Here is a 27300-nt window from a genome sequence, read left to right on the forward strand (position 1 = left end):
GGTAATATACTTAAGATTCATCTTGGGATTTGGTATTGTACTGTTTATTTTGAAGGAACTTTCCTCATCTGCACTTAGCTGTTTTGTACACTTGCATTTTGGCTTTATTTTAGCCATTTGGGGTGAGAGTGGCCTATTATCCTGGTTCTCATTGTTGTGTCTCCAGTTGTTGTGTACTGTTCATATTTTGTTTTTTTTTTGCCCATATGTGTATTTTTACTTTCTGTATCAATAAAATTTATGATTTTAGATCTGTAGTCACGCTCCTGTATGGTTTTCTGTTATTTGCTCTGCGTGAGATCTATCACCCACTGGGAATTTCTGAGGCATTAAGGTTGAAAGTACGTAAATGTCTATGTTTGCTATAGCATTGAAGGGGTTTTACAGGCTTGATACAAAATTGCCTGGGGCAAGGATTAGAAGGACAAATAAAAAAAATCCTACCCAGATCTCTGTCCACTCCTGGTCCAGGGTACCAAACCCTTGTCTTTTAACATGATGTTATGAAGACACAGTTTTTGTGCTTATCTTGCATTCAGAGTCGTTTGTAACTCTGTAGCGAATGATGGAACAAGGGTAAGAGATTTTAAAATGCCACGCACTAGAAGCTGTCAGTCAGTCTTAATTTATTACCATTGAATCATTTAAAGGGTTGTTCCATTAGGAGAACCTTTCCTAAATGCCCTATTAGGATTTAAATGGGAACTTTATGGTACTACTGTAAGTGGCCACATGCAGCTTCCTCAGCTATCAACGACCCCTTTACTGACTATGTATAATTCATGCTGTTAGATAATAATGAGGATGATGATAGGAATACGATGTGTGATAGGTACAATGTGTAATAATTGACAGAATGTTTTATTTATGGGCTATTGATTATTGGACTTGTTCTTGTAGATAAAGAAGTGGCCTGCACAGGTAACACTTTTTGATTGAGAATATATTACATAGGCCTAGAAAGTGAAATTTATTGGCATTGATAAACTTTGAAATATCATGGTGGTTTGATAACACAAAGTAGATTACTCCGAATTTTTACATTTCAAAATGACACATTTAATTTAACACGCAGTTATACATTTGGCTTCATATGGTGAAAAGGTAATAATCAGAACAGCCTGGGACATTTTCTTGGAAGTCTTACAGAAAAAAGGATGCAGACTGAACCAGCAAAGATTTGTAACATGGTTAACGGCTTTTTCTAAATCTCATCTGAAAGCTATATATTTGTGTTCATGCTCCAAAAACTGTTTCAGATAGGATTGTTCACACAAAGTGAGACAGCAGAGCTCTTACATCTGATATCACAGATTAGTAGTGTTGTGCTGCTTTACCTGAGGGAGGCATTAAAGCCATGTCAAGTACTATCTGCTTAATCGAAAAGGATCTAGAATCTTTTACTCTGCAGTTTACGTGTATTTTTGGCTCAAAATAAAAATCTTTGTTACCAAGTAGAAATGATTACATAAAATGGGATTTTGATTAATTTCACTAAATTATTTATACAAATACCTTAGAACTAAGGTGCTTGTACTGTAAACCAAGATCACAAGTAACAGTCAATGTAGAGAACACTTTCTGACCAGTCAGGTGGGTTTGTCTAGTGCTGTGTCTTTCACATCGAATACTAAGGATCTGATGTAAAATTATTTGTGGTGTTGGGTGAGGGTAATGTGTGAATTAACCTTTTCATGATGCCAGGGGCGTGGTTGACCTATACACCACCCGAGGTAGACCAGCTTCTCCTGTGCCAGGCACAGGGGAAATAATTACTCCGACGCAAGGTTACAGATAACTGGCTTTACTGAGGTTGTAAAGGTGGTGCAATCCGTTACAGCTCAGATTAGCATGAAGGAGATGCCGGGGAACTTAGGGAAGCTTATCGGCTTGCTGGGACTTATAATTGATTGTGCTGTATATGACTGACTTGACTTGTATGTTACCCACGCTAGACTCTAGTTACTTGGACGTGACTAACTTGACTTGATCCCCAAACTTTAGTTCTTGCCGCCAGGCTTTGACTTTCACCCAGGCATAGGGGTTAACTGGTAGTAGAAGATGCGTGGTTGCTGAAGTAAGCCTCAGGCCTCCTTCAGAATCACCTCAAAGACAGAATTCACACTTTTTTCAACTGTACCTCAGCAACTCTACTGCAAAACTGAACTCTGAACTACAGTATATATGGAGCAGATTTTGAGAAGTCCCATTGGGCAGATAAGTCACATGGTTCACCTCTGCATACTCCCCTAACAAAAATCCCTCCCAGAACAAAAGGGTCAGACGACAAAAACCCAACTGGCCCTTCGCTCCCTCAACATCATCTGTCATTGGAGAGTCAGGAGGCCACTATACATCTATGAATAATGTTGGCTTACCTGTTGCCTTTATTTTAAGTGCTAAGCCAAATGATACCCTTCCATGCCTGGTGAAATGTTTTTTTCATTTAACCAATGGTCATATTATGGCGAGTTTGCAAAGTCTTCTACTGCACTATTGTGCCAGTGATACCTTCCTGAATCCTGACATTGGACCCTGAATCCTGATTTTGGCCAAAGATAATTTCAGTGCAAATTTCAGGTTATGACAATGTAATGTCAAAATTTTGGTGTAAAGAAAGTTACATTATTAGAGTATAAGGGATTAACTCCTTGTTATAATCCTTCCCCCATAATACAATTTTTTAGCGAAAGGTATCAAAATGAGTGCAAAGAAAAGTTAAATAGTGGAATCTCACTGGTTACCATTAGCAGCTACTCCACCTTTTTCCCAGTTTTGACACTTCTTTAGCAAAACAGTCCAGTATCAACACATACAACGCTTACACCCTTTTGTCAAAATAAATCTTTATTTCCTCAGTAGCTGCATCATGAAAGGTCATATTATCATAGTCATTTCAATATAATTCTGAAATCAAAGCAAAATATGAAGTTGTATATTTGTATTACAATTTTGTATTGCATTGTCATTTTGTTTATTAACGTGATAATAAACAATTATATTATGAAGGAGGAAAGAAAACTGCAAAAATATTTGGGTCTTGAGTCTTGGTTATTTTGCCATCTTACTTTGCAGGAACTGCATGCCTCACTGAAATGAGAAAGGTAAACATGAAGGCATCAGATACTTGTACATAGAATCACAACAAGGCTATAGTAACTAATCCACAGATACAAGCGATGAGTAAGATCCTCTAATTCTGTCTAATTTTTCGACAGCATAAGCCTAAACTTAAAGGGGTTATCCAGGAATAGAAAAACAGAGCTAATTTCTTTCAAAAACCGCTCCCCGTCTCTCCCCAGGTTGGGTGTGATATTACAACTTGGCTCCATTCTCTTCAATGCAATTGAGCTGCAGAACTACACCCAACCTGGAGACAGATGGGGAGCAGTTTTTTAAATAAATTAGCTGTATATAATCCCCTTTAATCTAAGCATGCTCTGAATTTTTACCGTGGCTTATGCTAGCTATTGGTTGGCTTACTTTGCACCAATATTGTATGTCAATATAATGGCTCAATTATAAACATTTATTTGCATTTTAGCCATGCCCCTTCTATAAAGCCACACCCTTTTTTCTCTAAACCATGTCTCCTCGTCACATGATAGTTAAACAGTAACTAAAATATATTAATGTGTCTAAAATAATATGTGCCCAATTGTGTCACAAGGTCTCGGTCCAAACACCTTGGTAATTCAGCCCCAAGGTGTGTTGACCATTTGCTTTTAACTGTCAAATCAAGAAACACATGAGAGGGTGGAATGTATCGTGACCGGTATTTCATATACTGGTAATATAAGAGTGTACTGATGCACAGTGCTTTATATTTGTTTTTCATTTCTCACTATATGAGCACTACACTATGTTAGCTATTAATTTGGAGTAGATTTCAGCCATAATTTATGCCAATTTCTGGCATACATTAAAGTAATCCATAGGGCTTTTGGAGGTCATGACCTGCCACTTATCTGCACTGACTAGGTCTTGCCCGAGTTTTTTAAAAGTAGCAAAAGTGTCACAAAAAGGAAAAGTATAAAAAGAATTGTGCAAAATGTGTTGTACATATACCAGTTTAACAAATCCCCCCCCTTCCCCTATAATCAATCTGATTGTATTATTCTTAGAAAGTAGAGGTAGAAATTAAAATCCTTAGCACAGCATAAGTGCAGACCATATGGACATAGAACATTTTCCACACATCCGGCTGTTTGCTCTCTAGCAATTAGTTCTTACAAAATATTGGACATATGAGGTTTAGTGGTCTATGAAATAAATCTGTAAAGAGACAAATATTAGACTGAATATATGTCATATCTTTTTAATTTTGTGCTTTTATTTTACATTTTCACTGTTTCAATTACTGTAGTCTTTGTAGAAAATGGCATCATGGACGGCCAGTAGCATATATAGCTGACAGAATACAATGGAGTAGTGATTTCCTAATTCAATAACAAGGAAATCGTGATTTATGATCACTGTAACTTCTATAGATTTGCTGTGAGACCCCTCTACAGAGTAATATAACATGCAATTAATGGTGATCTATGGGACATAAAAAACCCAGTCATTGCATTATCCCAAAAGAAGAAGGGTATAATTTACTGTTATAGTCGACCTCCCATTACCTCTGGCTAATGCTTACCTGCTACTTACTTTCCTCTTTGCTTGCTGTGCTTTAGTTATTTATTTATTAAACCTAGCTTACATAGCATATTTCAGCATACTTTATGCTATCTGTAAATTTAGCTTAGTTATATCATGTATAGGGAGTCTAAAGTAGTTTTGTACTTAATCCCATTTTCATTTTAGATAAGGCTGGTCCTCTAATGTCTCATCATAGCTTAAACTTTAGCTCTATTACTTAGATTGGCTGCTGTATAAAAGCATAAGGCCACCAAAGGCCCCCTAGGAAGTCAGTGCAGAGAGAGCAAAGATTTCCATGATAGTATTACTACTACTACTGCTACTAATTACAAAAACTATGACTATTATTATTATTATTAGTAGTAGTAAAAGTATTTACTGTACATGAAGCAACTAAGCTGCCAAAGAGAATCTGATTACCAGGGATTGAAAATGAGCCAGAGTAAGAAGGATCCTTGAGGTCTGCTTTAACCTCTTTAGGACACAGGGAGTCCTTAAAGACATAGGGGCGTACAGGTATGCCCATGGAAATTCTTGTCCCTGCCGCTAGCTGGTCGGGGACCGGACAGTGATGCCTGCTGAAATCATTCAGCAGGCATCCCGGCACATCGACCAACCCCCTGCCACCTCACTCCTATGCCTTCAGGGGGATCAGGGGCGCTTCTGGGGACCCGCATGATCCGGAATTGCCGCATATCGCCGGTCTGAATTGACTGGTGATCTGCGGCAATTCCGGATCATGCGGGTCCCCAGAAGCGCCCCTGATCCCCCTGAAGGCATAGGAGTGAGGTGGCAGGGGTATATCCCTGGTATACAGTGGTGTCTAAACTGTAGACCTCCAGATGTTGCAAAATTACAACTGTAGTTTTGCAACATCTGGAGGGCCACAGTTTGGAGATCCCTGTGCGGTGGTTTCTAAACAGTGGCCCTCTAAATCTTGCAAAACTACAACTCCCAGCATGCACGAACAGCAAACGGCTGTCTCGCCATGCTGGAAGTTGAAGTTGCGTACCTGTAGTTGCTGTTGTATAACTACATCTCCCAGCAAGCCTCTCTCCTAGGACTATATCCACCTTTTCCAGCCCACCGGAGCACCTGAAGGCTGAACAAATTTATGTAGGCTAAAGTCGGCAACTGCTGACCCGAGAAGTTTGTTACAAATCGAATTATTGTAAGTTCGCTCATCTCTAGTTCTGACATAAACGCAAAAAAATAAATAGCAACGTTTGACCCCATTTTGGAAACTACACCCTTCACGGAACATAACAAGGGGTATAGTGGGCCTTAACACCCCACAAGTGTTTGACGAATTGTCATTAAAGTTGGATGGGAAAATGAAAAAACATTTTTTAACTAAAATGCTGGTGTTACCCTAAATTTTTCATTTTCACAAGGGAAAATAGGAAAAAAAGCCCCCCAAAATTTGTAACCCCAATTCTTCTGAGTAAGAACATACCCCATATGTGGATGTAAAGTGCTCTGCGGGCGTACTACAATGCTCAGAAGTGAAGGAGCGCTATTGGGCTTTTGGAGAGAAAATTTGTCTGGAATTGGAGGCCACATGTGTTTACAAAGCTCCCATGGTGCCAGAACATTGAACCCCCCCCCCCCCCACATGTGACCCCATTTTGGAAACTACACCCCTCACGTAATGTAATAAGGGGTACAGTGAGCATTTAAGCCCCACAGGTGTCTGACAGATTTTTGGAACAGTGGTCCGTGAAAATGAAAAATGTAAGATCAGAAAGATCTGTCAAACGCCTGTGGGGTGTGAATGGTCACTGGACCCCTTATTAAATTTTGTGAGGGGTGTAGTTTCCAAAATGGGGTCACATGTGGGGGGGTCCACAGTTCTGGCACCACGGGGGCTTTGTAAATGCACATGGCCCCCGACTTCTATTCCAACCAAATTCTCTCTCCAAAAGCTCAATGGCGCTCCTTCTCTTCTCAAGAGAAATTGGGTTACAAAGATTTCTCTCCTTTTACCCCTTGTAAAAATTCAAAAACTGGGTCTACCAGAACATGCCAGATTAAAAAATGAAGACTTTGAATTTTCTCTTTCACTTTGCTGCTCCTGTGAAACACCTAAATGGTTAACACACTTTCTGAATGTCATTTTGGATACTTTGATAGGTGCAGTTTTTATAATGGGGTCATTTATGGGATACGTTTAATATGAAGGCCCTTCAAATCAACTTCAAAACTGAACTGGTCCCTGAAAAATTCCGATTTTGAAAATTTTTTAAAAAAATTGGAAAATTGCTGCTGAACTTTGAAGCCCTCTGATGTCTTCCAAAAGTAAAAACATGTCAACTTTATGATGCAAACATAATGTAGACATATTGTATATGTGAATCAATATATAGTTATTTGGGATGTTCATATTCCTTATAAACAGAGAGTTTCAAAGTTAAAAAAAATGCTAAGTTTTAAAAAGTTTCATCAAATTTGGGAATTTTTCACCAAGAAATGATGCAAATATCGACGAAAATTTACCACTAACATAATTTAGAATATGTCATGAAAAAATTATCTCGGAATCAGAATGAAAAGTAAAAAGCATCCCAGAGTTATTAATGCTTAAAGTGAAGGTGAAAATGAGCTTCGTCCTTAAGGGGTTAAGATCTAGAAATGCCAATTATTGTATATTACTTAGGCCCCATGATGCATTGATGCCAACTGCCCTAATTATTTTTTCACCATGCCAAGTAAAGCTTTAAGGGACAATCCCTGTTTTGGGGTGAAGTTGTATCGCTAGTCAGCTAGCCTCGATGTTTTCTAGCCCCTGAACCATTATAGTATATAGTTGGTATAGTCCAGCTTTAGATTTCATAAGGTTTCTAGGATCATTTACATGACCACAGAAAGCAAGAATTTAACTATTTTCTTCTGAAATGCCAAGTCTGATAACAAGAAAGACTAAGCAGTGCTCTCTTCTATGTATTGAAACCAATGGGGTAATTTTTGTCCTTAAAGAGAGCATAAAGACATGTGGAGACTTACAAGACTCATACTCCAATGGGAATTCTGGGAAGAAGGAAATATGTGTAATCTTGCCTTCTGGAGAGATTTGTGGCTTGGCATATATTCCCAGTCATGTTCTAGGACTCCTAATTAGAATAAAACACTGACTTCATAGGAAAGCTACCTCCAAAGGGTGGCAGTGGTGAGCTGCTTTGCGTATCCTCTTTGCCTGTTCTTTGTATGCCATTGTATTTTACTATTCTTTCTGCAGATGCAAATACGTTTCTGGCCTATATACTCATATACAACAGCACTGGTGGAAATGTTTAATGCAGTAATTTACATTTTCATTTGTGTATTTTGAAATACACAAAAGACACATTGTTATGTTCTCCCCCTTAATGTGTCAGAACAAAGAAAATAAATGACATCTCCCAGTGTCAGATGACAATGTGACAAATGCCAATATGACATTTTTGCTGTTTGCAAGGACGCACATTTTCAATGAGTTCTACTTTGTTTTAGATGCTCATCAGTTCAGATAAAAGACGATTGCTGTCATGTTTTCTGCAGTAATTCATAGTAAAATATTCTATTTCAGCTCATTCAGCCTGAGGACCATATGCAGCCTATTCGTTGGCACAAAGTGAACACATCTGGTGTATGAGAAGTACTTACCTTTTACAGATACCACGCACGTGTGGCCACAGTTAGGACAGCACTTAAGGTTCGCTGGACAATCTTTATCAGTAGAGCACTTAAGTTGAGATTTTGGATCACAGAAATTAGGACATACTCCTGGCTTTTCTGAACAAGTAATAAAAAAAAAAAAAAGAAACAGGTTAAAAACTTACTATAATAATAGTGTTGGTACAAGTCCATAAATGATTACAAACATGTTTAATATCGTGCTATAAAGAACTGCTGCAGTCTGTTTACCGTATTAAATATGTTGTCATTCGTAATGGAACAGCATATCTATCTGAACTAGTACAGCCGTGCTGCGATGCAGAAAGGTTTCAAGTGTTATGTGTACATTTGCTTTTTGTTAAAGGATTAGTGCAGTTAAAAATAATTTATCCCCTATGCAAAGGATAGGGGATAAGTTATAGATCACGGGGGTTCCCAGCAGTCTCTTGAACGGGGCCCCATCAGTTTGCCTGAAGCAGCCATTGTAACCCTGCAGGAAGCTGCGACCAACACATAAATGCTGAATCGTTCATGTGACTCTTTAATATGATCATTGTTTACACAGGGTGATGCCCGGTCGATATCCAACCAGCCAACGAATGAGAGTTTCCTCATGCACTGGATGAACGCTGACCCTTTAACATTAGCTGATTATTGAGTGTTCCTAGGAACGCTCATTCAATCGATATTCAGTCCATATACAAAAGCCTTAAAGAGGTTATCCGGGAATAGAAAAACAGAGCAAATTTATTTCAAAAACAGCTCCACCTCTGTCCACAGGCTGTGTGTGGTATTACAACTTGGCTCCATTCACTTCAATGGAACTGAGCTGTAGAACCACACCCTGTAACGCTGAGCGCTCCGGGTCCCGCTCCTCCCCCGGAGCGCTTGTGGCGTCCTGTTCATCCTTGCAGCGCCCCGGTCAGACTCGCTGACTGGGAGCGCTGCTCTGTGTCCCCGACGGGGATGCGATCCGCGCGGCGGGACATGCCTGCCGGGTCTCTCAGATTTAAAGGGCCAGTGCACCATTAATTGGTGCTTGGCCCAATTAGTTCCTAATCACTCCCTACACATAAAAACCCACTTCCTGTCCTTGCCAGATCTTGTTGCCCTAGTGCCAGTGAAAGCGTTCCCATGTGCCTATTGCCTGTATATCCAGACCCTTTGCCGTTGCCCCTGACTACGAACCGTTGCCGCCTGCCCAGACCTTCTGCTACGTCCGACCTTGCCTTTGCCTAGTCCTTGTGTACCGCGCTTGTCTCAGCAGTCAGTGAGGTTGAGTCACTATCGGGTGGAACGACCTGGGGGTTACCTGCCGCAGCAAGTCCATCTCGCTTTGCGGCGGGCTCTGGTGAATACCAGTAACCCCTTAGATTCTGTTCCCCTGGTACGGCCCACACCATCGCCTCACTGACACAGAGGATCCACTCCCGTGTTCTTCCCGCTACCAACCCAGATCCTGACACACCCAATCCGGTGACAGACAGAGAGCAATATTTTTTTTAAAGAAATGAACTTTGTTTTTCTTTTCCTGAATAACCCCATCAACTCTATTGTTGTTTTTATTTTTTTGTATGTTTATTCTGTTGTTGTTGTTGTTGTTTTTTTTTTCTTTCTGAAAAGTAGTGAAGGAGAAGACTCTTATTTGTTAGATGTAACATATACTTTGCCTAAGCAAAAAGTATAAAAAAAAATGTATATAATTGCACAAAGTCCTGTTTGCATATTGCCGTTTTGATCCCAAAGTGAGCAGAAATAAAGTGCACAGTTTTGTATTTATTTTTAAAGTACGATGTCATGTTTAGCTGGAAAAAAAAAACTGTAGACATAAGGTAAAGGTAAGCATGTATGTAGTATTACATCTGTATTAAACATTTACAATTATTATAAAGACAGTCAATGATTTGAAAAAAATGCAGGTTAGTAAGTTCTATGCAGTAACAGAAAGGTAATTTTAGTGTGTATCGTGAGCATTAAAGGGGTATTCCGGGCAAAAAGCCAGTGTTTTCTAACCATGGCACCTCCAGCTTGTGCAAAACTACAACTCCCAGCATGCCCAGACAGCCTTTGGCTGTCCAGGCATGCTGAGAGTTGTAGTTTTACAACAGCTGTAGGCACCATAGTTGGAAAACACTGGCTTCTGAGGTCAGAGGATGCCACTATGTGCAACTACTATGAAGTGAGCGCAGGAGTTCCTGCACTAACTTCATAGCCATGCCGTAAATGAACGGCGCTTCATGCCCCTTTTCTAACCCCCGTCCTCCTCCATGCTCCTTTTTTCCACCCCCCTGACCTCCTCCATGCTCCTTTTTTCCACCCCCTGACCTCCTCCATGCTCCTTTTTTCCACCCCCTGACCTGCTCCTTTCCCCCCCCCCCCTGTCCTCCGCCATGGTCCTTTTCCAACACCCTCCCCTTCTCCATGCTCCTTTTTTAACCCCTGTCCTTCTCCATGCTCCATTTCTAACCCCTGTCCTTCTCCATGCTCCTTTTCCAACACCCTCCCCTTCTCCATGCTCCTTTTTCAGGGGGGTATTGGAAAAGGAGGTCAGAGGGGGTCTCCCGGAGAGCAGAACTGCCAGGGAGGTTTTTTTTTTTTTTTTTTTGTAAATATGGCAAGGGGCTGGCTTAGGGGCCCGGTCGCCATGGCGACCGTTGCGACCTCTATAGCTACGCCACTGAACGTAGAGGAACTCTAGTCAGGATACTAGACAGGATATTTCTCAAGATTCAAAAAAGGATATATTTCGAAGATGCAAGACAGGATAAATTCAAAAACAAACTTCACTATGTGGAGGAACAGGACAGGGTTCTCACAGTGTGAACACAGACTAAGAAGAACAGACATACTAATCCTAAATGTAACTGACAAATGTAACTGACAAATGTAACTGACAAATGTAACAGAGTAAAATCTACAATAAACAAGACTATTTAACCATGGCTAAAACTTAGATAAAATCACAATATAAATACAAGGTAAATGCTCAAGCGGATATAGTCAGAGTATTGCACAGACATCATAGAAGCATTATTGCACAAAATAACCAGACCTAGAATGTAGGAGAACTCTGGATAAAATAGACACACCCAAGATCTCATTGGTTCTGAGCATTAACTATTCCCAATCCAAGGAGAATAGCAAACTGCTCAGAGCAAACTAGTGTGTGAATACACACCAAACAGAAAAATAAAAAAATAATAAATGGACATTACAAGTGACATCACAACTGACCTAGTGAATTACATGGTTAAATGTTTTTCTTGTTTGCCTGGTAGATAAACTTAAAAAACATAGCAAATGAAATTGTTGTGGAAATGTGGAAGATTTGCCAAAGAGACATATACACTACTGACTAGTAATATGATAAAAAGAATTACTGAAATTGGTTTTAACAGATTTTTATTTTCTTATGGTGTTTTTTGTGTTCAGAAGAAGATAGAATAAATAGTCAGGGACAGGGCTGTTCACATGAGAAGGGAATATTTGGTGTTTCTCAAAGTGGTTCATTGCTAGGTAGGAAGGAAAGGTCGTTGCTTTCTACTGAAAACTCAATAGTGCTAACAGAGAGTGGAAATGATATACTACCAGGGGTCAGGGAGAATGTGTATTTCCACATTGGGAAGATGTTTGGGAAAAATCAGCAGTATATGCTGCAAAATAGAAAATTCACTGAAATTGGCTAGGCCATAAACGTATATGTTGATTTGTGAAATGAAAAAAAGAAGAAAGCAAATTACTACAATAAGAGAAGACAACAACGGTGAGTCAATGGATTTAATTATTGTTTATTAGGCTAGGCCTATGGGAGAGAATGACTATTACTATGTGCATTAGAAATTAGAAGACTGCTTATAGAGATGCCACACAAACAACTCAAGTGGAAATTTACCTGTGATAATACAAATTAATTACTATCATGAATTTATCTTGGGTTGAAACTACTAGGTCTGTGACTTTGTATACTGTTGGAATCCCAATATTTATTGGGTTCTCTCTACTTGGTGGAAGGGCCTTCAACCACTTAAGGACACAGCCCATTTTGACCTTAAAGGGGTACTCCACCCCTAGACATCTTACCCCCTATGCAAAGGATAGAGGATGAGATGTCTGATTACAGGGGGCCCGCAGCTGGGACGCCCGCCGCTGTGACGCCTGCGATCACCCTGCAGTACCAGCTGATGCACCAAAGGGTCGTGCAACTGATGACTGCAGTGCCGCAGCAGAGTTTGAGGGGGGTGCCAGCAGTGGGACCTCTGCAATCAGACATCTTATCCCCTATCCTTCGGATAGGGGATAAGATGTCTAGGGGTAGAGTACCCCTTTAAGGACACAGCCAATTTTATTTTTGCTTTTTCATTTTTCCCTCCTCGCCTTCTAAAATCAATAACTCTTTTATATTTCCGTTCACAGACCCATATGAGGGCTTGTTTTTTTGTGCAACCAATTGTACTTTGCAATGACATCACACATTTTACCTAAAATGCATGGTAAATGTATGGTGCTGAAAGTTACTCGCTGCAGCGCCGTACATTTATGGCACATGTCCTTAAAGGGGTACTCCGCTATTCAGTGTTTGGAACAGTTTATTCCAAATGCTGAGAAGCAAAGTACCCCTTTAAGGGGTTAATAACAAATAGCAGCTCAGTAAAAGTAGTAATAAAACTCACCCTTTAATGCAGGGAGGCAGTCTTTTGAAGATCCCCGCTCACAACACTTAGCATTTTTCCGACAATCAAAATCACTTGAACATTTTGGTCTTTTTGTCATACCTGCTTCATGGGGTAGGTCATTGAATGGGCAGAAGCCTGGACGTTCTAAAGGAAACATTTATCATAAAAGAACATATAATTAAGGTGCAATGACAAACTACTTTAGAGTGTGAATGGATTAAACCAACTGGAGAAAAAATCATCAGCTCAGAAGACTGTGGGTCTTCTATTAAGATATGGCCTATGGTAAGCCCTGTTAAGACACCTTAGGACAAACTGTCTTGAAATTCCATCTCTAGTCACCATATCCGAAAGATGTGTCCCCCCTTACCTTTCCTAAAGATTCCATATTCTCAGGACATAAATTCAATATAATATTGTAACATACTAGCAGATTTATCATTCCTGCCCTGGTGCAGACCTGTCAATCACTAGCTGTTTTTTTTTTTTTTAAACATGTGGGTGGACAGGGGCCGTGGTATGATTTTAAGGGGTTGTGGCCTCCCTTGTGCTGAATTAACTACAATTTATAACTGCAAACAGGTGTAAAGTGTAGTAAAAATCTACACCAGCCATGAGCTGTTGTTGATTTCTGAGGTTGCCACATGGGCAAGCTTAGATGTGCTGGCATCTCTCAATAAAACCATCATGAGTGACAGAGGTGGAACTTTTTCGCAATTCTGACCACTGTCGATTTACGCATTAATAACTCTAAAACGCTTTTACCGAATATTCTGATTCTGAGATTGTTTTTTTGTGACATATTCTACTTTATTTTGGTGGTAAATTTTCGTCATTACTTGCATCCTTTTTTGGTGAAAAATCACAAAATGTCATGAAATTTTTGAAAATTTAGCATTTTTCTAAATTTGAAGCTCTCTGCTTGTAAGGAAAATGGATATTCCAAATACATTTTATTTTTATTCGCAAATACAATATGTCCACTTTATGTTGGCATCATAAAATAGACATATTTTATCTTTTTGAAAAAATTAGAGGGCTTCAAAGTAGAGCAGCAATTTTCAAAAATTTCATGAAAATTGCAAAATCTGAAGGGACAGATGTTGCAGAACTACAACTCCCAGCATGCCTGGGCAGTCTAGGCATGCTGAGAGTTGTAGTTTGGCAACATCTGGAGGGCTACCATTTGGGCATGAATGTAACAGTGGTCTCCAAACTGTGACCCTCCAGATGTTGCAAAACTACAACTTCCAGCATGCCCAGACAGTCTTTGGCTCTCTGGGCATGCTGGGAGTTGCAGTTCTGCCTTCCTAGCGGTTGCCACAGTAAAGATCGCTTTACTTTCACTTTAATTCCCCCCCCCCCCCCCCCCCAACTGTCGTTTCCCTACCTAAGCCGGGATCTCCGCTGTCTCCACGATGATCTTCGGTCCCTACGCCATCTTTAGGTAAGGTACTGGTCTCCACCTTCTCCCCCCGTGGGCAGAACGGGGGGGGGGGGGTTGCCATGGCAACCCACTGTCCTGCGCTGCCATTGGTCAGAATCAGTTCTGACCAATGGCAGGGGATAGGAGGAGATTGCAGCACTGCGACCTCGCTCCTATCCCTCGGGATGATCGGGGCTGTCACTGATAGCTCCGATCATCCCTATTTTCCGGGTGATCGAGTCACCAGAGACCCGATCAGCCCGGAATAGTAGAAAATCGCATGTCTGAATTGACATGCGATTTTCTGCGATTGCCAACATGGGGGTCTCAGGACCCCCCTCGGCAATGTGCCGGGATGCCTGCTGAATGATCTCAGCAGGCATCCCGGTCCGGTCCCCAACAGGCTAGCGGCAGGGACCGGAATTCCCACGGGCATATGCATACGCCCCACGTCCTTAAGGACTCGGGATGCAGGGCGTATGCATACGCCTGGCGTCCTGAAGAGGTTAAGACTGGTGGAACTTTACTTAAGACCAGTATATGGATATGCTGGTCTTAGCAACCCCTTCAGGACAACGGCTTAAAGAGTACCTGTCATCAACAAAAACTTTTAATATGTTGTTCATAATCATTAATGAAGACATATTGTAATATATCTTCCTTAAAAATATTAATATTTATACCAGTTTTTTCATTTTATACTTTTGGCCACTAGGGGTCTCTCTTCTATGCCTGGTCTGCAGGCAGCTTCCTATGCTTTTCATAGTAAGTGTACAGCTTTTAGGACTAATGCTGAAAGGGCTCTGGTCCTTCCACAGGAAGTTCAGTACTCTCAGCTCAGGACTCGCTCCCAGCCTGGAGCAGCACTGTGAGCTACAAGCCTGCACATGCCTCTCATATAACAGAGGCCAGTCACCTCCCTGCTCTGTGTTCCCCCTGCCCCTCACCACACGTTATCTTATACATTGTATTATCTCACTGCACTCCCTGCTCTGTGCCCCCCCCCCGACATTCATCTTAATTACTACCTCCGTAATTGCTCCCACCGCCCCTGGTTCTCAGCATTGACTTTTTAGTGCAGAGAGATACAGGAGAGAGAGAGAGACAGAGGCTGCCATCCCTCCCCTGTACTTAGTCTGTATGCACACTGCAGAGCAGTGTTTCCCAACCAGGGTGCCTCCAGCTGTTGCAAAACTACAACTCCCAGCATGCCCGGACAGCTGTTGGCTGTCTGGGCATGCTGGGAGTTGTAGTTTTGCAACAGCTGGAGGTACCCTGGTTGGGAAACACTGCTGCAGAGGGAGAGCAGCATACAGGAAGACTGGCAGAAGCAGAGTGACATCATGCCTGCCGGGACCCGCCTCCTTCCACCCCTCAGAAAGACAGTGCTCCTTAGCTAATGAAGAGGGATAAAAAAAGGTATTTCCACAGCGTTTTAAACCTCAATAAACACAGGGATAGGCATAGTTAGAGTAAGGGACAGATGGGGAGGGGGATCAGGGAAAGTTTAGTTGATGACAGGTACTCTTTAAATGTTTGCCCATTGTAACACTTCTGGTGTATGTAGTGGGCTCAGGAGGCAAATGTGTCTCATGGGGCTAATGCTGGACATCACCGATTGGACCAATCTGCAGCATTTACCCTTTAGGGTCTTTAATCAAAGATTATTTTGGCATCTCAAATGGGTATAAAGCATTTCAGGCAAGCTTACAAAGCTGATCGGGACCACTGCAGCATAATCGCTGGGTCCTGATCAGGTCCCTGCCTTCCTCCGTCCCATCCCATAGACAGCCGTCACGCCCCCTCCCACAGAATTGCATTGAGGGGGGGCAGGGCGTGATGTTACACTGGGCGGAGTCGTGACCTCACGATACTCCGACCCCGTGGTCATGAGGCTTCTGACTTGCAGCCTCCAGCGCTGCATGCAGCTCACACAGGTGGGTGCTGCATGAGAGATTGTGGGGGTCCCCTGCGATCAGACATCGTATCCCCTATCCTTTGAATAGGGGATAAGATGTCTTAGGGCCGGAGTACCCCTTTAAGGAGGTAAAGCCACCCCCAATATAACATATACATCTCTTGTGATATATTTTGACTTATGTTTGCCCATCAGAAAAGGTACGGAAATACACATCCGTATATAGTCAGCTTCTTTATAATATACTGTATATTTAACTACATATTCAATGTTTTCCCTTATTTTTAGTAAATTTTCACAGTACACTGGGGATACTACAGAATCCTCTGAAGTCAGTGCTCTATCATATAGGCATGATGTCTGAGAATATATAAAGGTAATGCTTTCATTAATTTAAATGTCATGTTAATGGATCATATATCTAGTATCGGAACATAAAGAGAGGCAGTAACAAAAATGATAAACATACCTGCATAGACACATTTATATCCACATCTGGTATCACAGCATTTCATATGCCCTAAGCAATCATCGTCTTTTGAGCAACTGTTATCACAGGGACCTGTGGATCTTATGAAAGTCTCTGGCCTTGGACATAAGCCTGGCTTAGCTACAGGGAAAAAGAAGCATACAGATTATAATAGCATCAGATGTATTCAATTAACTTGTAGTATATTAAATAATAATAATGTCCAAATTCTGGTAACAGAAGCAATAAACATGGGAAGAAATAAATAAAAGTGTGTGCACCAAAATCATGGCGTAAAATCTGTTAATTACATTTTTTTTTAAACAAATCAGAAATAAATAGAGTTTTGCACTCGGATTGTCAGGTGGGCAGAGTTTGGCAAAAAGTATGTGTGGTTTTGCATAAAAGGGGGCATGGTTCAAATGTGAAAACAAATATTATTATTATATTACAAATTCACAAAGAAAGAGAGTTCAACCAGCACCACCGTGTTGTATAATAACCGTGCATACAAGGTTTGGATATCGGACTAAGGTGTATGTATCGGCAGGATAGTGATCGCTGCACACTAAGAAATAAACAGCAGCCTATATGACTCCACAAAAGAGAAAAAGAAAACGGAGCGCTCCCCAGTCCATAGCAGGCAGGCCAGGCGGATACGATAATCCAAGGACCGAGCACCGGTCCAGCGGCAGATGGAACCAGGGGGAGCTCAGACGTTGGGGCACGGATTGTTACACGCCCCTAGGCACTTCGTCAGGCGGCTGTGAGACCCGGTATCTCAGCGGCCTGACGAAGTGCCTAGGGGCGTGTAACGGTCCGTGGCCCGAAGTCTGAGCTCCCCCCTGGTTCCATCTGCCGCCTCCCTGCTTGGACCGGTGCTCAGTCCTTGGATTATCGTATACGCCTGGCCTGCCTGCTATGGACTGGTGAGCGCTCCGGTTTCTTTTTCTCTTTTGTGGAGTCATTATTATTATATTATTTAGTCGTCCTATAAGGTGATTCTGTTGGCGCTATGGCACATACTAAATGGTGAAAGTGCGTTATAAACTAACATATAGTGAATTAAGAAAAAGCTGAGTGCTTGGAAAATGCAGCCTTACTGTTATTATAATATAACTAATTCTTTTCTCAGCCTGAGCTCTAAGTAAATTTAAATGATGTTCCTTTAGGATATTCTCACTGAATATACTGTATAGATTATAATTTTTCGCTCTCTAATAAATTATGGAATGATATACTGTAGACAACCAGTATAAAGGATTTAAAGAATCGTAAAGCATTTTAAGTCCCATATTTACACATGTGGCCTCAAAGTAAACCTGTCAGGTGATTTATCTGCCTAATCTGATGGCAGAATATTACAGAGGGAGAGAAGCTGAGCTCTTTGATATGTATTTCTGAGAACAGTAAATCCTGATAGGAGTCCTAGCTGAGACTCCCCGCCCACAAAAGATGACTGACAGCTTTCTCTGTGGACACAATGATACAGGGGACGCTGTCAATCACTAAGTGTGGGTGGAGTAATCATAACTCTCATTATCTCTCCCAGGAATTCTATCACAATTTATTCTGATTTTCAGCCAGAAATCCTGCTCCAAATAATATAAACCTCTATATCACAAAACTCAACTTCTCTCCCCCTGTGATTTCATGCTCTCAGAATGGGCAGCCTAAACCCCCTGACAGGTTCCATTTAAGTGACTTACATTATTGGTCCATAAGTTATATCTAATTTTTATGGAATTTAAAGTTGACTAGTCAAGAGAAAAAACAGAAGTATATATAAGCATATGTCTGCAAAGGGCTCGTAATCATGATTCTGGGAATACCTTTATTATAGTCCTTTTCAGCACTGAGATATTAGTCTTTTTGTTTTTATGTAAATGAGGATCAAAAGCCTAGGAAGTGTTCCCTAGCATGGCAAGAACCCAGGTAAGTCCATCCCATGTTCTCTATATCACCATCCTATGGCCAACTACATCCACCTACACTGTTTGAGTATCAGCTGATATAGAGGATATGTGCTAAATGTTCCTGGGCTCTTGCTATGCTGGGGAATGCCCTTAGAGCTTTTGAGTCTCATCATTTTTATAATAACAAGAAAGGCTTCTAACTTGGCACTAGAAAGGACTATGAATTAAAGAAAAATCATATACTTGGAATCCTGAGGACAACCCCTATCTAGCCATGTGCTTAGTTAGTTGCACCCCTATTTTACTGTTGACATGTCCACTTTAGGTCAGTCATTTGCCTATGAAAAAAGAAAGAAAAAAGAGGCAGTAACAAAACAGGTAAAAAGATATGTTTACAAACCTAAAAGTACAGTATGAGTGACATAAAAAAATAGATATGTTATCTGTAACCTGTGTGTTTCCTACTTATGAGCTCAGAAATTCTTTTGACTTGAAAAAGAAAGACCCGAAAGCTTGTATCTACAAAATACAGTTAGTCCGATATAAAGGTATTAGAAGATTCTGCAACATTCTATGATCTTTCATATGAAAAGTACAGACGAATTTAAATAGAGATATTCCACATTTCTTCCCATGTGAAAAAGACATGTTTCTTAAAAATATCCCTCCCTATCATCCTAGCCAAACGTTGCATGCTTTCTGTATGCTTATTCATCATTTGTTCACTTGGGACTCTCATGGCACATAAAGAAATAAAACCTGTGCATTTATTTATCTATCTGTCCATCCATCTCTCTGACAATCTGTCCTGTCTGTCTGCCTGTCTGCCTGTCTACCCTAAATAGAAATCAACATTCTTCTCCAGTGACTTCCTCTGTCCGGCTACTCTGTAAATAAAAATGGAAGTGCTTATGGTTCTACACAATTTTAAAACAAACTGTCTTTAAATATATACTAAAAAGACAACATTTTAGAACTAGTGAAACCCATCTTCCTTCTCCATGACAGCAAAATCATAGCTCATTCAGACTCACGCTACTATATCACAGCCATCTGTTTTAAAATGTAAATTATGGACTTTATAAAAAACATGCAAAAAAAATCCCAGGTCAAGGGTCCCACTTGCAGCAGATGGTTCTTTTTTCTCCAGTCTGTACATAATACTTTATCTCTTGAGTCGGAAAAAAATATGAACGTCAGTTCAATAATGCGTAACTGCTCAGTCATTTCAGATGTATTTACGGTTTCAAAGGTTTCTCATTTAGCTGCTTCCTATATCTCTGTCATGGAAATAAACTGTGTGACACATGCTATATTATATATTTTATATGCAAAATCCGTGAACTATTTTTGGTAACATTTGGTCTTTTCATATGTATAACCATGGGTGACACAGGCTATATTACATATTTTTTTATGCAAAATCCGTGAACTATTTTTGGTAACATTTGGTCTTTTCATATTTATAACCATAATCCAATCACACTACAGATATTCTAGAAGAGCAGGCCAAGAAAATGTGTTGTGATAATAAATGTATGCATAAACAGTATACAATCCAGGTAGATGCGGCCATCAATAACATGCAAGCCAAATCTAATAAAGCCAGATGAATGTATAGTTATTTGTTATTTCACTTACTATTTTCAGTAAATGCAGGCACAGAGAAGACTCCAATCCACAGAACCAGGAATGTTGTCAAGAAAAGCTTGTTACAAGTCATCCTTTTGCTTTATGTTTCAGCTGGTGGCAGAAAGATACTGTATCATAACATTACATGCATTGGAAGTCAAAGGATTAGGAACACGGAGGCACCTCCTAATTTAATAGCTTCAATTTATAGTCCTGCCCATCCCACCTACCATAATAACCCATCATAACTATATGCATGTTAAGTATTACCTTTAGGTGTCTGACATTAATTATAATAACCTGAAAGTTTAGATTTGCAATGCTAGGTAAAAATAACCAGCTGTTCTACGGAGCCATAAACATCCCCGTCATAGGAGCGAGTTCTGCTAGTAGTTAACATATGGTAATAGCTGGTTGTGAGGAATAATGCAACTTTTGTGCTTGTCAACAATTAGCTCCACATCTGCATGATCTATGCCCCCGTGATGATGAAGCAACCCAGTGAAGTAAAGCCAAACATTTACTGTACATTAGCATTTCAGATTTCAGAATTCATTTGAATGCGGGAAGAGTAAAGCTCAATACTCGTAATTAAATGCCTCCGCATGCTCTAACTATGTATGGATGGGCGGCATATATCCTTACATTTATTTATTCATTTACACATGCCATGAAACAAATAGAGACAAATCTTTCAATGGTTCCTGTTTATTTCTTTGGGATGTCAAAATAAACCAGTTCACATGATATAGTAGAAGTCCAGACTGGATCATTTTTATCACAATTCAAAAAACACATCATTCCTCAACACATCTACTGTATGCTGCTATACTATGGTCCATAAGGTTCAGGTTGTTTGCCATATATTAACCAATATTCCTCTCTAGATTTAATGAAACTGAGTGATTTCAGGGTGGGATACACAGCAATATTCTGCATCCAACGCAGCATGATAATACCCTAAGTTATTTGCATGAAAATACTTCTTACTTTGATGGATTAAAGGGGTTCTCCCTTGTTTATACTGTTTTTTTGTTATTATGTTTGTGTGTTATGTGTGTATAAGTATGTGTTTTTTTTATGTGTTGTGATTATGTATATATGTATTTTCTTACCTTTTGTGAAGATCAGGAAGCTGGCCCCTTTTTCTTCCAGCGGCTTGCTGTGTAACCTCGGCCTACGCCATGTTGTGTTCGGTATGTGGGATGTCGGGGGCTATGTTTCTGACGTCCGAGGCAAATCTTTTCTTCCTGTTTCTTCCATGGCTCAGGGACGAATATGCGGCCTCTTCCGCCGCATGCCGTTTGTTTTTTTTACCAATAAAGTTTTTCTTGTCTAATTGACAAACTGTCTGCGCTTGCACGAAGCTACGCTATTAGCGTAGACCTAACGTACGCTACGCTGTTAGCGTAGCACTTGCGTACTCGCGCATGCGCAGACAGTTTGTCAATTAGACAAAAAAAACTTTATTGGTAAAAAAAAAAAAAAAACTACCTGCGCATGCGCCGGAAGAGGCCGCAGATTCGTCGCTGAGCCACGGAAGAAACAGGAAGAAAATATTTGCCTCGGATGTCAGAAGATAGGAAGGACAGAAGCAAGAACACACCCCCCGACATCCCACTTACCGAACACAACATGGCGGAGGCCGAGGTTACACAGCAAGCTGCTGGAAGAAAAAGGGGCCAGCTTCCGGATCTTCACAAAAGGTAAGAAAATACATATATACATAATCACAAGACACATAAAAAAACACATACTTATACACACAAACATAATAACAAAGAACAGTATAAATAAGGGAGAACCCCTTTAAGGCACTGTGCCAAACCTTGAGCCCAAGCAGCTGTGTAGGCATCACTTGACCTGGCAATATTTTAATTGGATCCATTGGAAGTAAACAATCTGCCTAACTATACCACCGTAAAATACTAATAAAAGTGGCACTCACCAGGTCTTTTTGGCTTTAATATTTATTCAATCCATGCATCGACACATGAATGTAGCGGACATAGACACCAGTGTGTTTGTGTTCTAATGGGTGACAGCTGTTTTGCACTAGCAGAGCACTTGAATAAACTCATTCCAAGTCTGTTGAAGTGCTATTCTAGTGCAACACAGCTGTCACAAATTACAAACACACTGCTGTCTGTCTGCTACAGTCATGCATCAATGTATGGATTTAATAAATCTTGAAGCCAAAAAGATGTGTGAGTGCCTCTTTTATTTCTCTCTTACTGTAGATTCTAAAAAGGACCTGTTTCTAATGAGTAGAGCACTAGTGGTCGCTTTGTAAGGAACCCTGCATAACCCAGCAGCGTCAGCCATCTGTTATTCTACATGAAAAAAGATATAAAGGTGATAAGGTTTATGGGGGTGGGGTGGAATAATAAGGTTTGTGGGGGGAATTTATCAAGAGTGGTGTAGGTGAACGTCTTTTTACCCCCTTAATTTATGTGGTGAAATGCGATAAATATGGTACTGATCACATTTCTTACTTCAGTACTCCACTTTGAATCGTGATACCTCTGCAACCTTTTGTGCGACTTTTTAACCCGTGCGACAATTAGTGGAATCCTTTTAATAATGCTGTCCATTGCCAGTTTTGTAAGCCAAGTCAAGGCGGGTGTAGATTTGCGCCTCAGTTAGCGCATTTGCATTCGCTACTCATTATGTCCTTAGGGACTTCTACAAGCACTTGATTTAGAAGAAACAGGGTTTGTAAATCAAACTTGGAATCTTCTGACAGTTCCTCCAGGGCAGTGACAGGACATTTCCATTTCCAGAGTTATAAACAGATAACATCTAGATGGAGTAATTATGATATAAATCTTACATATTTCTTAAAATACTGTAATATTTATTGGAATGCAAATTAGATCTCAACTTCACCTCCATAAAGAGCATGACAGTAATAAAGTTCTGACCTACATCTGCTCAACAAGAGGATGGGTGCACAACAGTATAAAATAGTAAAAAAAAAGGGGGGGGGGGCAAATGCAGCACCTTGAAACCCTAATGGGGCCCGGGTCATGCTGCAAAATCTGCGGTGGACCCTTGAGGACCTTTTAGGGGGTCGGGGTTGGAGGATATATATATGTATATATTTTTTTTTAAACCTCCTACCTGTCTCTGTACTGATGCTCACCCTGCACTAACACCTCTTCTTTAGCCCTGAGGGGCACAGATCTATGCAGAGGGCGGGGGGGGGGGGGGTTCCCTGGATCCTTCTGCCTGCTGACTGAGCTTGGTGGGCTACAGAGCTGAGAGAAGGGGACATTAACCCCTCCTCTGCTGGCTGCTACTGTCTGACCAGTAGCAGTGCTCCTGAGGAGGTGACGGGATCGCCACCTCCCCCCCAGCTATGGGAGGTGATTGGTGGTATATAGTAAACCTTCTAATTCCAGGTCATCGGGTCACACGTGATCCGTATGACCGGAATTGACACAGATCGCCGGTGGCATTGTCACGGGATGCCTGCTGAATGATTTCAGCAGGCATCCTGGTCCCCGCCCGGTGTGCAGCGGGGACCGGAATTCCCACGGGCGTACAGGTAGGCCTTGGGTCATTACGTACCAGGGAGCCAGGGCGTACCCATACGCCCTAGGTCCTTGAGTGGTTAAAGAGTACCTTCCATGTTCTTGTTAAATGTTAATATCCTCCCAGTTCACTGCCCCATCATGAATCCTCCCAGTTCACTGCCCCATCATGATAAACCACCCCCTGCCTTTATATTTTTATTATTTTTAGTTTTCTACTTTGATATTGCTCTGTATTTTCTGCTCAGTCTCAGTCAGATTCACAGACTGGGAAGAGGCGTTCCCCAGCAGGCATGACATTCATCTGAAGCCATACAGCGGAGAACTTCCTCCCTCACTCTGCTACACACAGCCCAGAGCAGTTCAGTGTGAGATGAGCTATTATTGGCTAAGGCTGCACACACACCCCTCAGCACTCCAGACTGCATTTCCTGATTTTGGACTTCTGCCAGGCCAGCAGGAGTCCAAAGTCTATGTGAGAGATGGAGGGAAATGTGAGAGATGGAGGGAAATGGAGGGAAATGTGCTCTGTAGGGAGAAACCCAGTGACAGCTTTTTTTAACACAAATCATAGAAAACAATATTTTTTAAACAAAGTACATTAGAAAGATTTTTTATTTAACATAGGCAGGGCAATAGTAAAAATTAGTTTTAATGACAGTGCCCATATAAACTGCACAGGTTTTGCAGCCTTTTGTGTCTCAATCGCCACTGCTTATTGTGCAGTATTACACTTTAATGTGGATTTATCCTATTTTTCAGCTATGTGATGTGAGTGAGCTATAATATTTTGTATGAGAAAGTGAATGTTCAGCTAATGATGAAGTGTGGTAAGATAGAAGACAACAGTAATGTGACAGGAGAAACAAGAAAATTGTGATAAAATGTCAGCGGCACAATGAGTAATGTAGGACATACAAAGAAAGGCGCTATTATATTTTCTGTTTATATAGGGGAGAAGGGAGAAACTGAGATGTTTTATAAGAGTGACAAATTTAATTCTATCCATTGATACTGGGTATGAAAGGCTCAGCAAGAAGCCAATTTGCATAGCTAAAACCCTTAACTAACACCCTAACACTACAGACTTGAAAAGTGTTAGATTTATGTACAAATTAATAAAACTGCATTTGTTATTTTCAAGAGGGTACAGTGTGTAGATGGGAAATAAGTCTAATAAAAATGTTCATTTTAAAGAATCAAATTTGATGACATTTGTAAAAAAAAAAAAAGTGGTAATGATAGTTTACAGATTTATTTAGACTATACATAATCACATACCAACCATTTTTTTCCATGAGACTGGTGCACTAATGATAATGCTAAGAGGAGATTACACAACGTAAAAGTTTGGAGAGATCAGCGCCTTGTATCCCCGTGCGGGTGGTCGGTGCGGGGTTCCTCTGTGAGGAATTCTGTCCCTAGTAGTGACATCCAAATAGGTAGCGGTGGATGGGCGGTATGCAAGCCTGCAGTGTTGGTGACAGTACCTTGGCAGAGGTCCATAATAAGCGATTAATGGACAAAGAAAAAAGAGGCACTGCAGTGGCGCTTCCACCCAGATATGATCCAATGAGTCGTATTGTAGGCATCAAAAACCTCCTTTATTGATAGCTTGACATAAAAGCATCATGTACAACAACAGACTGGCAAAACGTGTTTCGGGAAGGTAATCTCCATTTTTCAATTGCATGTAAAAGTCGTATACATGGTGGTGGGACAGTGGGGTTTAAAAAATTGGAGAGAAAAGGCACCAAAAGTGGGTTGTGAGATCATGAATTAGCATATAAAATATAACAAACAGTGTGAACACCATCTATATGAAAAAAGGGGCTGTAGGTAAGTATCAGGTATATGTAGGTAAAACATGTTAAAAACACATATAAGATCATAGGACAGTCTTTAAAGTATCTTTAAACAAAAGCGCTATAACTGTAGCATTAAATGGACCAATCAGAAAAAAGAGTTTCCAGTAGCCAATCACTTGCCTGGCTTGAGGTGATGTCAGTGGGGTGGTGAATGGCGCTGTCCTGATTTCAAGTTGGCTACGTGATGATGGCCAGCCAATAGGAGAAGGTTCGTGGTGTTGTCGGAGACCTCATTGATCTGATAGGTTCATGTCGGCTTACAACAGTCAATCAGCAGTGGAGTATCATTACGTGTGATCTGTATGGCACTGTTCAGTGGCGCAGAGGGATGTTTTGAAAGCGGCAACCAATAGGAAGGGAAGACAGGCGTACGGCAACCAATCAGGGTGTAGCTGTGGTCTTCATGATAGTGATGCGGGAAAGACAAAAAAAAGACAAAACTATGTGGAGCCACCATTTAGAACGGGTAATGGGCGAGTGGCATTCAATATCCCCTTTGGGCAATACAAGCCATACGGCATAACTGTACTGATACCAGCATCTACAAGGAACAGAGTACTATCTTTGACAAGCGCTTCAAAGCAAAAAAATTACCCACGTTCACTCATCACACACAAGTAAAAAAAAACACTAACCCAAGAAAACTGCCTTGTTCAGAAAGGGACTAATGATACCAATCTAGACACCAGACCTACCAACATTAGAAAAAAGAAGAAAGATGACAACCACAACTATGCCTGGAATTTCATCACTACCTACAGCAGTGACCACCGAAGGATCAAGAAAATGTTACTTACACACTGGAAAACTCTACAACTAGACCCATTTCTCAAAGAAATCCTACCAGCCCGACCCACCATCACCTTCAGGAAAAACCTCTCACTTAAAAACATACTTGCACCCAGCAAACTGAAGACTAGAGCCCACCAGTCCACTCTTCAGGACTCCCCGCAAATACTGGGCAGTTTCAAATGCAACTGAACCAAATGCAAATGTTGCAAAAACATATCCAGCAGAATTAAGACTTTCCCCTCCACCACCACTGGTATTACCTACCCTTCAAACCTTCAAACACTTCATGAACTGTGGTACCACCTATACCATCTATCTTCTGCAATGCTCGTGCGGTCTACAGTATATTGGGCGCACCATTCAGCCACTCAGCAACTGCATTAATAAGCATAGATCCAACATCTCAAGAGGTTACCAACTCCACATCATGTCTCGCCTTGGAGCAGCGAAACATGACTGTAACTTCACCATTACCCCAATTGAACACATCCCCAGTGACACAAATCAGCGCTTAGCGACTCTCCGCAGAAGAGAGAATTTTAGGATTTTTACACTGAAAACATTGGTGCCACAGGGACTTAACGAATATATTGAAAATATAACCTAAGTCCTACCCGGCTCCAGGTTAATCCTCCTAATCCTTATGTGGACTCTCAGCCACCGGACCTTGCTTTATCCACGTATCCAGCCATCCTACCTACTACAGTGACAGCTGGTTCTACATCTTTCCCTGTTTGAACTTACCCTGAACCGCTCCCTGAAGTCCCTTCTG

General features: G+C 41.0%; 1 protein-coding gene across 5 annotated transcripts in view; it reads right to left on the reverse strand.

Annotated features, from left to right (window-relative positions):
* Positions 1–2849: 2849 nt before the first annotated feature.
* The window catches only part of LOC130358510 (waprin-Phi1-like), a 41969-nt gene continuing 17518 nt past the window's right edge, over positions 2850–27300 (reverse strand). For 3 of the 5 annotated variants that reach the window (XM_056561872.1, XM_056561865.1, XM_056561849.1), the window contains 5 exons: positions 20342–20443; positions 16785–16925; positions 12969–13115; positions 8287–8415; positions 2850–3090 (listed from right to left, as the gene is read on the reverse strand). In XM_056561872.1, the coding sequence (XP_056417847.1) occupies positions 3065–3090; positions 8287–8415; positions 12969–13115; positions 16785–16925; positions 20342–20423 (525 nt within the window). In that variant the 5' untranslated portion in view covers positions 20424–20443 and the 3' untranslated portion in view covers positions 2850–3064. Of the gene's footprint in view, positions 3091–8286; positions 8416–12968; positions 13116–16784; positions 16926–20341; positions 20562–20602; positions 20731–27300 lie in introns of those variants that run through there. The other 2 variants (XM_056561882.1, XM_056561855.1) reach the window with 2 other exon arrangements.

Source organism: Hyla sarda, chromosome 1, assembly GCF_029499605.1.
Source record: "Hyla sarda isolate aHylSar1 chromosome 1, aHylSar1.hap1, whole genome shotgun sequence".
NCBI lineage: Eukaryota > Metazoa > Chordata > Amphibia > Anura > Hylidae > Hyla > Hyla sarda.